The sequence below is a fragment of the Urocitellus parryii genome, chromosome 9, assembly GCF_045843805.1.
Source record: "Urocitellus parryii isolate mUroPar1 chromosome 9, mUroPar1.hap1, whole genome shotgun sequence".
NCBI classification, from domain to species: Eukaryota; Metazoa; Chordata; class Mammalia; order Rodentia; family Sciuridae; genus Urocitellus; species Urocitellus parryii.
This window is the reverse complement of record NC_135539.1, coordinates 96,485,398-96,502,057: the sequence shown is the minus strand read 5'-3', so window position 1 is coordinate 96,502,057 and position 16,660 is coordinate 96,485,398. Positions and strand designations below refer to the sequence as shown.

At 46.5% G+C, this 16,660-nt stretch overlaps 1 protein-coding gene and 1 pseudogene across 1 annotated transcript in view; one reads left to right on the top strand and one right to left on the bottom strand.

Annotated features, from left to right (window-relative positions):
* Window positions 1-7,012: 7,012 nt before the first annotated feature.
* On the bottom strand, window positions 7,013-9,300 carry LOC113195564 (eukaryotic translation initiation factor 3 subunit H-like; annotated as a pseudogene).
* A 4,394-nt stretch (window positions 9,301-13,694) lies between these two features.
* The window catches only part of Capn2 (calpain 2), a 53,390-nt gene continuing 50,424 nt past the window's right edge, over window positions 13,695-16,660 (top strand). The window contains exon 1 of the mRNA XM_026407141.2: window positions 13,695-14,152. Within this exon, the coding sequence (XP_026262926.1) occupies window positions 13,916-14,152 (237 nt within the window). The 5' untranslated portion in view covers window positions 13,695-13,915. The remainder of the gene's footprint in view (window positions 14,153-16,660) is intronic.

Below are 16,660 nucleotides of genomic sequence, written 5' to 3'. Positions count from 1 at the left end.
CAATATCCCAGAAGCATCTCAAATTCAATCTGTCCCAAGGGGAGAAAAAAAATCTTCCCATCTTCTTGTTTCCCTCCCCCATATTTCTACCCCCAACCTTCTCTAGCTCAGTTAATCATTTCTTAAGAAAGAACCCTGAGCATCATCCTGGACTCCAGGACATCCAGTCAATCACTGAGCCCTGTCTCTTCTGCTTCCTAAATCTCTCTACATCTGTTCACTTCTATCAGTATAGTCACCCCTCTGCTGGTCCATTTGGATCATTGCCATAGCCTCCTGAGTGTCCTTCCTCCCCTTTAACCCACTTGCACACTGAATAGGGATGCAACCCTATTGTCTTAGGCCACGCCCCTTCCCACAGCTCCCACAGCCCTGTGTGTTCTGGCTCTTGTTCCCCTCTACGGCCTCCTCTCCCACCACCATCCCCATCTTGCATTCAACATCCCCACCACTGTAAACCTCTCTCCACTTCCAGCCCAGTCTTACTCTGTCAGATTGGAACCCCCTCCCCTTATTGTCCTCTCCCACCTGCCACCCACCCTTATCTGAGGCGAACTCAGCTCTCAGGCCTCGGCTTATGGTTTCCTCAGTGAATGCCAAGGGAATATCATTCCCCCTAAAAAAGAAAGAAATCTTGCCACATTCTACATCATGGATAACCTTTTAAACATTATGCTAAGTGAAATAAGCCCAGATTCCCCAAGTTGGAATGAGCATTCCAATAATTAATTTGTCACCTTAGCACCTACCACATTAAATTGTAATTGCCCATTTACTTGTTCATATCTTCTGTGAGAAAAGTGCTTTGTCATGTTCATGGTTGAAGCCACATTTCCTGGCATTCAATGTATGTGGCATATTCTACCTGGCACATACCTAGTCACAAATAATGGATGATAGATGATGATGATGATGATGATGATGATGATGATAACAACAACATATAGCCAGGTGCAGTGGCACAGGCCTGTAAGTCCAGCAACTCAGGAGGCAGGAGAATAACAAGTTCAAGGCCAGTCTCAGCAATGCAGTAAATCCCTAAGCAACTCAGCAAGATCCTGTCTCAAAGTAAAAGATTTTAAAAGAGTTGGGGATGCATCTCAGTGGTTAAGCAACCCTAGGTTAAATTCCCTGTGCCAAAAGAATGTTTATATATAAACACACACATATATGATAGGTAGATTAGAAGATAGGTGAATGGGCAGATAGATTACAAGACAAATAGACAGATGGAGGATGGATAGATGAAAAGAAAGAAAGAGGACTCAATATCAGACTCCAGAAGGCTTTTATATCAGGAGCAATGACTGATACATAGCAATATATTTTGCTAGTTTTAGTTGTTTATGCAGAAAAGTATAAAAAGGCCTTTTGAGACAAAGATTTCCTTTTCAACAGCTCAATAAGGATTTTTCTTGACTTGCAACAATACTGAGTTTTGCCACATGGTGGAGCCAACGCAACATCAAAGAGGACTGCAGGGCCACCATTTTGCCTTCTGACCATTGTGATATCACTCACCATTGTTCAGTGGAGAGCATGACTTTGGTGGAAAGACTTTATTTGATCAGCAAATCTTAGTAATATTTAAAACTCTCAATACTCAAAGAAATCATCCCAGCTCCACAAATGATGGAGAGGGTTATTTGATCTGCAATGAGGGCTATCAGTCTAGGAGTGCAGAGATGCATGTGCACGTGGTCATTGTGACTGAGGAGAACTGGGAGAAACCACAGAGCATTATTGTCTTCTCCAGGACCCAACCTGAAGGGCAGACAAGGGCTGGAGATGGAAGGGGTGAGAGATCTGCATCCTGACCAGAGTGCTGCTTCTAGGAAAGAGCCTTCATGGCTTCAGGCCTGCCTGCCCTGGGGCTCAAGCACCCTCTCCACCAGAGCTGCCTGGATCCTACCCCTTCCCTGACCAACCTGGCCACCATGCTCACATCTTTAACCCTCCAATTCACCACCCCCTTCCTCCTCCTCCCTCCCCTTTTAAGGAACAAATAGATGAGGTTAGTGGGAACACAAAGTTAAGAGAATAATTCTATAAAATGGGCCCACTGTTCTGACCCCCACATGCTCACATTGCAAAAAAAAGATATCTGCCCCACTTGGCCTGGGGGGACAGGTAATGTCACTTTCCTCAACAAACTGGGGCGGGGGGGGGGTGGAAGATCGGGGCATTCAGTGTAGGTAATGAATGATGGGAGTTGAGAAAATGAGGGCTGGTTATCAAAGAAAAGACAATGGGTTGATAACACCTCTCAGGATTGCACTTCCAGGAATCTAGTTCTCTTGTAACAGGGATGATGCACTCATCCTGATAACACGGTGCAGCTCCTTCCTGCCCTTCAGCACCCAGCTCTGGGCCCTACTTCTCTCTAGAGAAGTCTGCTATCTTTGTCCCTTTCTTAAATAAAACTTGCTTTCTAAGCTTGCTTTGGTGTTTCTCGGGTGTTTAAACTTCAACACGGGGGAAATGAGGGCCCACTCCTGATCTCCCAGATTCTATCACCCTGTTGCCCTTATAGAGCCCTACATCATCCGGTGCCTCACCTCTGACCTTCTCTGGCCCCTGAAGATTCTTTGCTTTACCAAACTTTGGCCAAGCCCTGAAAGTTCTAGGCCCATCTGTGCACTCCCTTGTAAAATCCACTGTTAGCAAAGAATCCTGCTAAGTCAGTCTAGCAAGAATTCTTCATCCTCCATCCTCCATCTCTGGTCAGCCTTATTATCTAACTAATGGGGTTCCTCATCCTCCACCATTCTTCCAGGGATGTCAATCATCTTTACTTGTCTTCAGCAAGAATCCTGTTGGTGCATTGATGGAGAATACCCCTTACCCCTGATATTTCTTCTTTTTTGTTGTTTTTTTAATTTCTTGTTTTTAGTTGTAGATGGACCCAATACCTTTCTTTTTATTTGTTTTTATTTTTATGTGGTGCGGGGGATCAAACCCAGTCCCTCACGCATGCTAGGCAAGTGCTTTACCACTAAGCCACAATCCCAGATCCCCTGTTGTTTCTTCTTTATAAATTTCTCATCCACTAATCCTAACCCTGCTCCTTGGCTGTAAATTCCCATTGATTATACCACATTCAGAGTTCAGCAAAAATCCCTATGCCTGTCACGATGGTCCAAAAGAAAGTTTTTCTTATACTTTAACAAGTATCATTGAATATATTTTCTTTGACACCCCTTCATCAAAGTACCCCACCACGCTCAGCACCCCACCCTCCCACTCCCATACCCCCATAGTTGATTACACGAGTTCTTGGGGATTCTCTGGTTTCTAAGATTTTCTTGTTGGCCTCCAAAAGTCCCTACGGATGGCAGTGGGGTGGAGAAGTCCTGTGTTGATGGTCAATCTGTATCCAAGCAGACTCCCTGAAGATTTTCTGGGCTCCTCTCCTTGCTCCTCCAGACCAGCACCAGCACCAGCACCAGCTGGTGGGGCCAGTCCAGCCCCAGAGAGTGAGAGGAAGGAAGGAGTGACAGGAAGTTCTTTCAGAGCCTTTGAGGAGCATTCTTACCTTTCTCCTATAGACACAGCACCCCACCCTGAGAAAGGAATCTAGTTCTCTTGTAACAAGGGATGATGCACTCATCCTACTGTAAACACAGACCGATCTTGCTGGGTATGAAATCTGGGCTCCTATTAAACTCTCGATCCAGGGGCCCCTGTAGCAGGACACAGGGCCCAAGCAGCCTTCCTCCCACCCAAACATCTATAATACTGGCATGAAAGATGCCAACAAGCTTTGCCTTGGAAAAGCTTTGTGCCTATTATCCTTTATCCAATAAGCTTTTCCAAAGCACCCCCAGGTGCCAGGCACTCTGCCAAAATCACAAAGGTGAATAAGACACAGCCTCTCCATTTCAGGAACTCACAGGCCAGTGGGGGCTCAGACATGTAAATGTTTGTAGCACCAGGTGATAAGTGCTCCAACAGAAGTTACATAAAAAGTGCTAAGTGACAGCTCTAATCATCCACTATTGTGCTTTTTGATTTATATTCAAGTCCACATCGCAGGATCCAAATTAACGAGCACTTAGTCTTGACATGACTTGCATTTTTGATCAGTCTGTAGACTGCTGGGGTGGAAAGAAATTGCTCTAAGGCACTCCCTTCTGAATACCAGACAGGAAGCGAGGCCTCCCCAGCATAAACGGGTCAGGCAGAGTGACTAGGCCTCCCGACACACCCAGCATCCAGGCAGACTGGGCAGAGCCTGAAAAGCAGCTGGCAGGAGGGACCCTTTCAGAAGCCCCAGCTGGCACCAACCCTCCCCTAGCACTCCTGGGCCCTGGGCTGTCACAGTCCCTCCTTCTCCACCATGGGCCACAATAGTGCTTAGATTACAGGAGAGGAGGTGGTCCTGCCCTCCTTTCCCACTCAGGAGCCTGTGCTTTTGTGATTCTCACTCTTGCAGTGAAGAATTGAGGAATCTTCCTGCTCTGAGTCAAAAGCTGTGTGGCCGCATTGCTAAGATGTGACTCAGACCCAAACTCAGCTCTGAAGCCCCACTTGGAATATTCCCTTCTTTGGCCCCAGCCAGGGTTTCCATCATCTCTCCTGGGAGTTGATAGGCTGCTCCTCTTTGTGATTGAGGAAGGAGCTTAGAGGCCTAATGCTCAGTCTCATGCAGCCTTGAAGGGGCTCTGTGCTTGATTGGCTCATCCTTAGGGGAGGGAGGCTGATGTGAAAGAATGTCTTTCTAGGAATCTAACTCCTATGGAGAATGACTGGGATAGCATCAAACTTCAACAAGCTGTGCCTGAGGTCCAGATTGATAATCTGAAAAGCAGTATCTCTAAGTACATCAAAAGTCTCCCCAGTATATAAATGTATATATATTAAGGGAAGGGAAGAAACCATCAGCCAGTGGAAGCATCCTGGCTATTCCACCCCAAGCCCTGGCTGCATATTTACAAGAGGCCCCTGTGATTGGAAGTTAGAAGCAGAGGAGGTGTTGCACCAGGCAGGTTTTGAGGCACAAAGAGGCAAGTTCACCTATACCAAGGGGCAGGCAGAGAAAGAAGAGCCAGGAAGGTGGGAAAGAATCCAGGCAGGGAGTATCCTTGGAAGCAGAGGGAAGAAAGGTCTTCAAGGGGAAGAAAGGCACAGGGTCAGAGACGGCCACAAGACACAGAAGAAAGCACCAAGAGGACTTCACTGGAGTTAGAATCAGGGAAGTCATCAGTGACTGTGGCCACTGCAGTGTTCACTGACAGATGACAATGTGTCCTTGTCTCTCTCCACTCTGCAAACTGCATTGCCTCCTGTCTAGGGCAAAGGGGCTTGACTAAAATCTTGCATTCAAATCCCAACTCCACTGTGCACTGGCTGGATGACCCTGGGGACATTACTGAATCTCTTGGTGCCTCAGTTTGCTCATCTGCAATTGTGGAAATGATGGCAAAATCTAGCTGGCTGAGCTATTGTGAGGATTAAGTGAATCAATATGTGTAAAGCCTTGTGATCGGGACATGTTCTCCCCAGGCTGCTAAAGCCAATGACTATAAAACAGAGGTTCTGGGCTGGCCATTGCTGCCCATGCAGACCTTGATGGGGCCACCTCTAAAGTTCTATCCAGTCCTGGATTTGGCCATATGGATCTCAATTTGTGAAAAGTCACAGTAATTATACTGTGGGCTTAGTTCTACAGAAGGAAAACTCCAAGGACTTGCTTGCCTTCTGCTATCAACCTGAGCTATATTTATAAGTCTCAGCTGGGCACAGTGTCCTATGCCTGTAATCCCAGTGGCTGGGGAGGCTGAGACAGGAGGATCATGAGTTCAAAACAGCCTCAGCAAAAGTGAGGCTCTAAGTAACTCAGTAAAACCCTGTCTCTAAATAAAATACAAAATAGGGTTGGGGATGTGGCTCAATAGTTTAGTGCCCCTGAGTTCAATCCCCAGTAACCTCCCCACCCCCCAAAATTTATATATATATTCATACATATATAAACATATATATTGCCTAGTATATATATATATGTGTATATATATATATATATATGTGTGTGTGTGTGTGTGTGTGTATAAAAGTCTTCCCATCTGAGAATTATGGAACACTTTATCAGCACCAAGGATGTCATTAGCCCTAATTTTAAGAAAAGACAAACTGAGGCCTAGAAAGGCAAAGATACTTGGCTCAGATCCACCGTTGAGCCAGTTCTTACTGCTGCCACTGAGCATGGTCACTTTGACATTGACGACCATGTTATCAGATACCAAAGGGGTCCACTGCTGAGGGAAGGAAAACAGGAAAAGTAGAATATAGGACCCCAGAACAAGTTGGGCTTCAGCAATGATGGGACGTCTCTGGGCTCAGCCCTGGGCCTGGAAGGAAGGTGGAGGTCAACTACAAGAAAATAGTATCTAACTCCAGATAGGATACAACATTGGATAGAGGAAAGAAATACAGAAATATGTCCCAGCTGTCATAAAACAAGGGAAACACAGAAACCCAACATGATTGGTGATTGTCATGCTTTTCATTTTCTTTTTCAAGATTTTGGGTTTTTCTTTTACTAGTACTGGCTAGAAAGACATTACATCCAAAACCAGCAAGGAATCCTCTATATTTTTCAATATGCAATTATGAATTCTTGCCCTAGTGTTATGTTACTCCTTTTAAACTTTATTGCTTAGGGCCTCACTAAGTTACTGAGGCTGGCTTTGAACTTGCAATCCTCCTATGCCAGCTTCCTGAGCCACTGGGATTACAGGCGACCACTGGGTTGACTCAGGTTCTTCAAGAACACAATTAGATGGTGCCCAGCTAATTGTTGTATTTTTTTTTTTTTTTTGGTACTGGGATTTGAACTCAGGAGCACTCAATCACTGACCACATTCCCAGCCCTATTTTGTATTTTATTTAAAGACAGGGTCTCACTGAGTTGAGACTTTACTTTTGCTGAAGCTGGCATTGAACTCGCGATCCTCCTGCCTCAGCCTCCAAGCCTCTGGGATTACAGGCTACAGGCATGCACCACCACACCCAGCTAGTTGTTATATTCTTGGTGAGCCTGGACCATGAAGAGTTTGCCTAAGTTTTGGGCGGTGAACTCCACCCTAAGAACTTGAGAGTGAGTCATAATGTCCTCCAAGTTGTACAATGATCTGGAATACTGCATGAGCAGCAGATCAATCCTGGTAGGGGTCTGGGGTATCTTGAGGATTTGGGGCAGGTCTTCCTCAGGGAGTGGGTTCTCCTGTACTCTGATGTTACATATCCTCCTGTTGGCAATGCTGCTGATACTAATGTTTCTGATGCTGCTACTCACTGGCATTCCTCATGTGTGTGTTATATTTGGCTAGTCTGGCCTCATCTCAGCCACTCTGTCCATCAGCAGCTGTTGGTTCTTCCCCAAATGATTGCTACTAGCAAGGCTGAGCAATTCACACGCATCTTCAACAGCTGACTTTTTCTCAAGCTCCCACATTATTGCCCTAATATATATATGTGTGTGTATATGAATTTTTAATTACAGAAGTACTTCTTCAAACATGTGCTCAAAGGTGATATTTGCCTTTTCCAATGCTTTAGGAGGAAAATCCTTCTCTTTACAAACTTCCATCAGTTTAGGAGTCAGTCTGTATGCCTTTAGAGAGAGAGAGAGAGAGACCCTTTGGAGAGATTTTATAGGATTGTAAATGAGAACAACAGATTCTTCAACAGCATGTTGGTAACTCCACTGAGAATCCAGAAACTCTGGGGTGAGGAATGAACAACAGTACATGAACTAGTGCCAGCCCACATGAAGATGATCAATGTCTACATGACAAAGGATCCACATCGTTTCCATCTGATATTGACTATAATTCCAGAAGCTGAGGTAGAAGGATCACAAAATCAAAGCCAGCCTCAGCAACTCAAAATAAAAAGTAAAAATGGCTGGGGATGTAGCTCAGTTGTAGAATGTCCCTGGATTCAATCCCCAGTACTTCATCGAAATCAGCAGCATCCTCAGTGCGCTGGGGGAAAGGAAAGCAGTTGGTAGTTTCAGTTTGATCTTCTATAACCAAGCTCAAAAGCACTCCTTGAGCATCTTTTTTTTTCCTCCTTCCACATTTTTATTGGTGCATTATAGCTGTACATAATGATGGGATTTTGTTACATATTCATACATGCACACAATAGTGTTAGGTTAACTTTAATACCACCGAGCCATCTATCTGTACTTGCTTCTCGGCTGAATCCCCAGGGCTGCCTTTGCCTTTGCCTTTCCATATCACACCAGTCATGGAGCTGCAAGAGGGAGCAGTAGAGACAGTGCTTTTCCTGTGGGACGCCACCTTTCCAACCAGACAGGAAGAAAGACTGCTTTGGATCTTTTTTTTTTTTTTTTTTTTTTTGGTGGGGGTTGAATGTACCAGGGATTGAACTCAGGGGCACTTAATCACTAAGCCACATCCTCAGCACTATATTGTATTTTATTTAGAAATAGGGTCTCACTAAGTTGCTTAGCGCCTTACTGTTACTGAGGCTGGCTTTGAACTCATGATCCTCCTGCCTCGGCCTCCTGAGCCATGGGATTCCAGGCATGTGCACTGCACTCAGCTTGCTTTGGATCTTAAATGTTCCCCAAAGACCCAAATGCTAAAGGCTTTGTAGCCAACCTGTAGCATTTTGGGAGGTGGTGGAACTTTTAGGAGGTGGAGCCTAGTGAAAGGAAGTTAGATCACTGGGGGCTTGCCCCGGAAGAGGATCCTGGGACCCTGGCCCTGTCCTTCTCTTTCTTTTTCTGTTTCCTGGTGGCCATGAAGTGAATAGGCCTCCTCCCCCATATGTTCCCCTCATGATGTACTATGTCTCCTCAGGCCCAAGCAACAGGGCCAAGTGATCATGGTCTGAATCCTCTGAAACCATGAGCCAAAACAAACCTTTTCTCCTTATAAGTTGATAATCTCAGGAAAGCTGACTAACAGTGATGGAATTGTGTGACTGTCATCTGCAAAGAGCAGAACAGGTGGTGGCTACCTCCAGCCCCTCCTGCCCCCTCACTGACCCCTCAGCCCCTTCTCTGCAACCTCCATATTCCGCCTCCAGTCCATCCACTAAACAACTAGTGGTTAACACAGCACAGACTTCCTGCCCCAGGGACAACACTGTATTTTCAATATCCCTCCCTGGTAACAATGATTGACCAAGAAGGAATGAGTTGGATGAAGTAACAAAGAGATCTGATAAAGCCATGCTTCTCAAAATGTGGTTACCCAAATCACAATTTAACAAGCCCCATGTTCCTCGCACTTGCCGAAGGCTGCTGAGCAGCACAGGGTCACCCATTTCTGCCACAGCTAGTGTGCTGGAGGAAATTACACACTGACTATGGAGACTGCAGACTCAGGTAGGCTGAGTGACAGATGGCCACCTTGGCCTTGAGCATATATCTGGACAGTTCTAGAACTTCTACATGGGAGGGACTTGGAGATGGAAAATACATGAATGGTAGATGGAATTGGTGGGGTGGCTTTGGGACTTGTAGCTAGTTTTGCTTAGTAAGCATCTTCTTCTGGCTTAGAAACTATTTATTTGGGGGATTTGGGGATGTTAGTAGTAGTAGAAATTACTTGGTGAGGGCAACACCTCTTCTCCACACTATTATGCTGACATTTGAGTTCATCATTTCCCATGGAAGGGAGATAAGTAAACGTCTTTACATTTTCTCCCTACATCAGGGAGTGTGGAAATAAGAGGGTTTGCTGCCACACCTCAAGGACTCACTTGTGTGCCCTTAGAAGAAAAGTGTCACTGCTAATGATGACAACAATGATAACACTGAAGATTGTGCAGTTCCACAAACAATTCTGCAAACATTTTGAGTTGACGTTCTAACCCCTCTGTGAACTCTGCAAAGTAGATGGCATTTCCTTTGCTGATATTTGAAAATAGCAAGAAACCCCAGAAATACAAGATACAACTTATCACTAGCAAAGTCCTTGTTAGTCATTCATAGCACCCCCAATGCTATGAAAATCCTACCAAAGAATATTTGCTGGGTGATGGGCAGCAGCTGGGCTCTGGCCTCTTGGCAAGGGTGGGCTCCAGCAGATGGGGAACACAGACAAAGGGCCCAGGAAAATGGTCTGCTTGAAGCTTTCCATCTAGAGTTTCCCTCTCACCTTCCGAGCCCTGCATCTCCAATGTTTTGCAACACCAGGGAGAAGCCCATCCTATCTCCTCTTCAGCCCTTGGGATCCCTCCAGAAGCCCTCTCTCTGCTTATTGGTGTTTAAGAGGCCAATATCACACCTCCCAGTCATAAAGAAAGACTAAACCCTATAATTACTCTAAATGAAAAAGAAATTTCCTTGCAAGCCCAACTGGGGTAGGAGATGTTTTGTTTTGTTGATTTGTTTTTCTAGTGGTGTTGGGGGGCGGTCAAACCCAGGGCTTCACACATGCTAGGCAAGCCTTTTACCACCAGTCCAAAACTATATTTTATGACACTGTGGAATTCCTGTTCTCTCTGATCTCTTTTGGATTCAGATCACAGACCTGAAACAGGGAGGGGAGGAAAGCCCAGGATTTCCTCAGTCTCCACTGGCCATTCCCTTTGTCCTCCTGAGCTGGAAGGGGAGAGACTCTGGGGACTGTGGTGTAGCATTTCAGAGCCAGGCTCATTGTACCTCATGTTAGCTGCCACTCCCCAAGGCTTTTTTCATCCCCCAAATGAGGAGATAAGATCTCCTTGGACCAGCTGTGAAGATCAAGTTTGCCAGTGTGTGTAAAGAACCCTGCTGCACTCTGAGCACAGGCAGATGTCCAACCAGAGGTGCTTGTTCTAAAGAGGAACCTTCAATTAGTATCTCCTGGGCCTGCAGATTGTGCCTCTGATATATCCAGGCACAGGGAGTTAGTATGACCTCCACATTTCCTCTGAGATTCACATCGTGTCTCTCTCTCTCTCTCTCTCTCTCTCTCTCTCTCTGGCCAGGGTCCAGACTCCGGCTGTTTGGATACTCCCAGCTTCCCAGCTGCTTCTGACTCCCCTACTGCCCTCAGGGCTGGATGACTCACTCCTGGAGGGTTTTCCACTGAGGGTGTGTGTGTCCACCTTCACCTGTGTGTGCCTGTGGAAGGGATCATGTGGTCAGAGAAAGAGGACACTTGGCCAGCTCTGTGAGATCGTATCATGGGAGAGGCTTGGGAGCATAAAGAACAGTGTATACTCAGGTTAAAAATGGCCCTTATCCAGATGGTGAGGGCAATAATCATTGGGTGTGTTTCCAAATCGATGGCAGTGGCTGCAGACAGCCCAAGACATTAGGGAGTGGAGTCCTGTGCACAGTTGCCCTAGAAGCTGGCAAGGTCAGCTACCAGGACTGCACCAGGGAGGGTGTTATGTCCACTGGGGAAGAGGAAGTTCAGGGTGAGTCAGGAGGCTCTTCTGCCCTAGGCTGTGCGAAGCTTCTGAGTTGACTGAAGGATGGGTCTAGTGTACCCAGTGATTTATTGCTAACAGCGCTTGGGAGGGGACTATTCCCAGCTGTTTGAGAGGAGGCTCTTCCTTCAGAGTTAAGCAGTCCTTAAAGAAATCAATGAGAGAAGTCTGAGCTCTGCCACATGGGGCAAGTGGACAAGCTTTCTCCCCAAAACCCAGAGCCCAGAGGAATCAGGGTGGGGCCAATGGAAATCAGACAGTGGAACAAATTAACAGCCTCTAGTCTAGGGCTGTCTCTTTTTTTCTGTTCTCAGTTGTGATGATTTCATAAATCCTTGTGCCAGAAACCTGTGAGCTAGCAATGATTGCCTGTGTCCCATCTCATCCAAGGGTATAGATGATGGAGCCTGGTGGCAGACAGCGTACCCCTCCTTCAGGCAGCATGCCGAGACTTACCAACTGGAGGATGTCAACAAAAACAAACCTAGACTTAGGAGAGTTTCATTAGAGAGATGATTGCAGTAGAAAAAAACATTCCAGCTCAGGAATTTGCAGCATCTTAAAATCAAACAGAAAAAAAAAAAAGCAAAGAATTTTCTTTTATATGGCAAAGGAGAAGCAAACAGAGATAAGCAGAATCTTTGGAGGGGAAGCTAGACAAACATGGGAAAATGACCACTGGGGCCAGACAGGAAAAAGTGTTCATCCAATTCCCAAGAGAGCGTCAAGCAGGAGGGGGCATGCTGTACCTTTTGTATGAAGGCTCAGACTTGGGGCAAGCAGAGTTCAGGGACCTGAAGGAAAGAGAGATACCTGGTGGAGTAAAGCAGAGGTTAAGCCACAGGCTACTATGGACGCTTGGTTAAAGACAAGAATAGATAGGAACAGAGGGTTAATATTGGTACAGATAATTTTTTAAAGGTAAAATCATTACTCTCATATAGATATAAGATGAACACTCTCATGTAGCTATAAAATGATATATATTTCATATAGATATAAAATGAACATTTAACACAATTAAATGAAGCAACTAGGCAGATGCTTTAACTGGTTCAAAGAAGTTAAAGAGGCACATATTTATATGGAGTAAAAGATATTGAAATGAATGTGCAAATAGACAAAAACTGGCTACTCCACAGGAGGGTAAAACAGTCTCTCCACTGGATAGAATTCATTTGCATAGCTATAGAAAAAAATGATTTTTCATTGCTACAGTTACCTATACCTCAGAGCTACAAAATAACTCAAAATCAACGGGAGGCTGGAACCAGCTACCCTGGAAGGAGGTTCTAAACTAGAATTTCTGAGCCTCAGGGTTAGTGACATTCCAGATCCTGGCATTCTTTTTTTTAGAGTGGTCCTGAACATTGTCAGATGCTTAGCAGCATCCCAGACTTCTACTTAATAGAGGCCAAATGTCCCCTGGAGTGGAATGGAGGGCAGTTGAGAATCACTGCTCTCAACAATGCGTGGTTTTCCAACTGAAACACAAATTTTTCTACCAGTATAGGAGATACATGTGAGGGTGTCTTGTGTGGAAGCTACAAATCAGATACTATCTCTCCAGCAGATTGTTACAGTGGCCACAGACACAGATACTTCTATTATCCTCAAGCTCCTCCAACATGAACTCCATTAATTCTCCCAGTACAATCTGTTTCAGATGAACAGACTATTGTTTTCGGATAGGTATGCCCTGTGCAATGTTTGGAAGATATACATACCCAAAACATATTTCTCATTTACTTGAAATTCTGATTCAGCAGGGAGTACTGGTATTTTGTTTGTCAGATCACACAACCTGTGATCAAATAGCTGACCAGTGATTACAATAGGCCTTGGTGGCTTAGAATCCCTGTTCTGCCTGTGACTAGTGCCCCGCTGGGTCTAGTCATTTAGCCTCCAGGAGGCCCAGTACTCTCTGTAAACTGGGGGACAGCAGCAGCACCTTCTTCGCAGAATTGCTGGGAAATTAAACAAACCAATGTAAGCAGAGCTGGCAGAGCCGTTAGGACAAGTGGCCCCAAGTAGTGGTAGCTAGTTTCGTCTCTGACTTCGCTCCCGGGTCCTCTGCTGACTCACCAGTGTTTCCTGGAGAGTCATTGCTGGGGTTCGCCCAACTTTCCTCCCCGTGAAGTTGGAAGTTAACCATCAGGTTTGGTTTCCAGCCCCAACCTTTGCACCCCTACGCACTAGTGCCTAGTGCCCAAGGCCACGCCATCCCGGGAGCGGTCCGCAGGTGGCAGCACCCGCCCCGCCGCCAGCCCGCTGTCCGGCCAGCGCTCTGCAGGCCCGGATCCGGCCGCGTACCCCGCCGGGCGCCGAGCAGGCCGGGAGCAGCGGAGGCCACACCCCGCGGGACCGGGCGCTTCCCGCCGGTGAATCATCGCCTGCAGCCGCGGCGCCCGCAGTCCGTTGCAGTGAGCCGGGCCCTGGCCGCGCCCCAGCCGAGCGCAGTGCTCCGAGTCCCCCCTGATCTCGCTCCCCGCTTAGCGCGGGCTCCTGGGGCCGCACCATGGCGGGCATCGCAGCCAAGCTGGCCAAGGACCGGGAGGCGGCCGAGGGGCTGGGCTCTCACGAGAGAGCCATCAAGTACCTCAACCAGGACTACGAGGAGCTGCGGAACCAGTGCCTGGAGGCCGGGGCGCTCTTTCAGGACCCCTCCTTCCCTGCTTTGCCGTCGTCCCTGGGCTTCAAGGAGTTGGGACCCTACTCCAGCAAAACTCGGGGCATCGAGTGGAAGCGACCCACGGTAGGAAGCGCGCGGCGGGATGCCAATCAGGGTGGGGTGCAAGACCGCTAGGGATATAAGGGGACATGGCCCAGGGCCTGGGGCAGGGCAGACCCAAGCCAGAGCACTGCAGGCCCCACGACCCACTCTGTGCTGCCCTAGATTCGGTGCAAAGAAGCTTCCCCGGGAACCACCCATACTTCTCAGGACAGGTTAGGGGCATGAGGGCCCCCAAGTCCCATTAGCATGACCGCTAGGCAAGCCGCCTTTAGACTTCACAAAAACTCAGAGTGAACTTTTATTAACTCTAGTAGAAAAATGCTGGGAAACAATATCCTACTAGAATAAAAAGTCAGTGTCTAACTCGGGTTCTGTCTGCTTGGGAGAGAGGCCTAGTCATTTCCTGACCAGGATGGTCTCAGGCAGTGGTGGTGGTTAGGTTTATCCAGTGAAGTTTCTTGTTTGCAAAGGGCTGCTAGCTGAAACCTCCCATAACATTGACACTGAAAACTAACAAAGGATACGGATGTGCTCAAGGAGCTGGTTCCTCAACATTCTACTAGCTGGGGAATCCTCACCTGGGAACCCCATAAGTCCTTCCAAATCATCCTGCGCCTCAAGATCTGGGTTGGGTCCTCTTGCCTTCCCAAGCCTTGGGACAATTTCTGCTGTCTAATCTACTTGTCCATTCTGAACTCCTGGTGGTCCCCTCTTCTATGGGACACCTCATTAGACTTCTCCTACCACACCTAGAGGAAGCTTCTTAGAAAATCTAACTTCTGGATTCCTGTTATGAGAATAAGGCTTCCTGCTGTGCTCCCACACACCTGAGCCTTTCTGGTCACCTTCTATTATCATAAAGTCTACCCTTAATTATCAAGAACTGGAGGACCAGGACATGGAGCACTTGGGTTCTCCTGACCTCAAATTCCCAATCTTCCTGCTTCAGCCTCCTAAGTGACTGGAATTACAGGCGTGCATCACCTCATCCTGCTCGGGTTCTCATTCTTGCTAACCTGCTGGGTGACCTTGGGCAATTCATTTAACCATGTTGTGCTTTCATCTGTCCCTTTGTCTAAAACAAGCCTTGATGCTTAAATATTATCTCTTCTCTGGCCCATCAGGTGCAGAGAAGGGGCTTAGTTCTTTCCTACCTTGGGCCCTCTCACCTGCCAGGCGTATTCTTTCCTGGGTTTTGGGAATCTGGCTCATTCACATTCTTTAGAACTTTGTCACATGTCCACTTCCCAAAGAGAACTTTCTTGCCCATTCTTAGCAGCCTCTTCCTCCTTGATGTTACTCTGTATCACTACCCTCTGCTGATTTCCTTCATAGCACATTCACAGTGTATAGATGTAATTACAGGGCTAGGGTGTAACTCAGTGGTAGTGCACTTGCCTAGCATGCCTGAGGCCCTGGGTTTGATCCCCAACAACACACATACACACACAAAATGTAATTACATATATTTGCTTGTCCTCTTAATGAATTGCACGGACCATGTGTATATTACTTACCAATATACCCACTAGTGCCTAGCATGAGCAGTGCCCCTTCACTACTTCATTCATTCATTCATTAATATTTATTCATTCATTAATATTTATTGAGTGCCTATTATATAACAGGCACTGTCCCAAAGGCTTAGGATACATCAGCGGACAAAACAGACAGTGATTACTTATAGAATGAATGAACATAAGATTGGCAGGAGTTTCAAATGTATTCTAGTTGTCAAAGTGATACATAAGTAGAAAATATGTTCACTTTACTTTTGTATAGCACTTTATAGTGTACATAGCAAATCCACACACTCCTTTACTTATTATTTCACTCAGTAAGCATTTATTGAACATCTACTATATGCCAGGCATAATACAAATAGTGCAGATAGTTTCTATCTCTAGAGATTTTTAGCAGGGGCAGGCATATCTCCCAATACTTGGAAATGCGTGTGGGACTTGCAGGTAGGGAAATAGATCTAGAGCCATTCTAGGCAGTGGGAAGGCAGGCTGCGCACTGCACAACCAAGGGGGAGTGTGCTATGATTATTCTCATTAAGCAGTTGAAAAATGGAGGCTTGGGAAGGTTACATACTTGCTCAGTCAACCAGGTGTGCAGGATGCAGCCAGGTCTAGCCTGTGCATGGGTAGAACCCACCCCTTACTGCTGCCCTCTCTGCCCTCTCCCACCTTGTCGAACACTGCAGGTGTTGGGCAAGGGGAACAAATCATTTCCACTGGATTTGGATATAAACAAGTCATTAATGACCATAGCAGAGTGGAAAGGTCGAGCAAAAGCCAGATTGCTGTAGACTCCAGAGTAAGGGGACTGGAAATGAAGAAGAATATGGTTCATTAATTTAAGAAGGGTGTCTGTGAAGAGAAGGAAAGGGAGAGAGGGAGAGAGGAGAGAGGGAGAGGGAGAGACAGAGAGGGAGAGAAAGAAAATGGAAAGTAGTGTGAGATCTGGGATCTGAGAGGCTGTTTTTTCAGAGGAGAGTAACTTGAATGTGTTGAGATGTTGAGT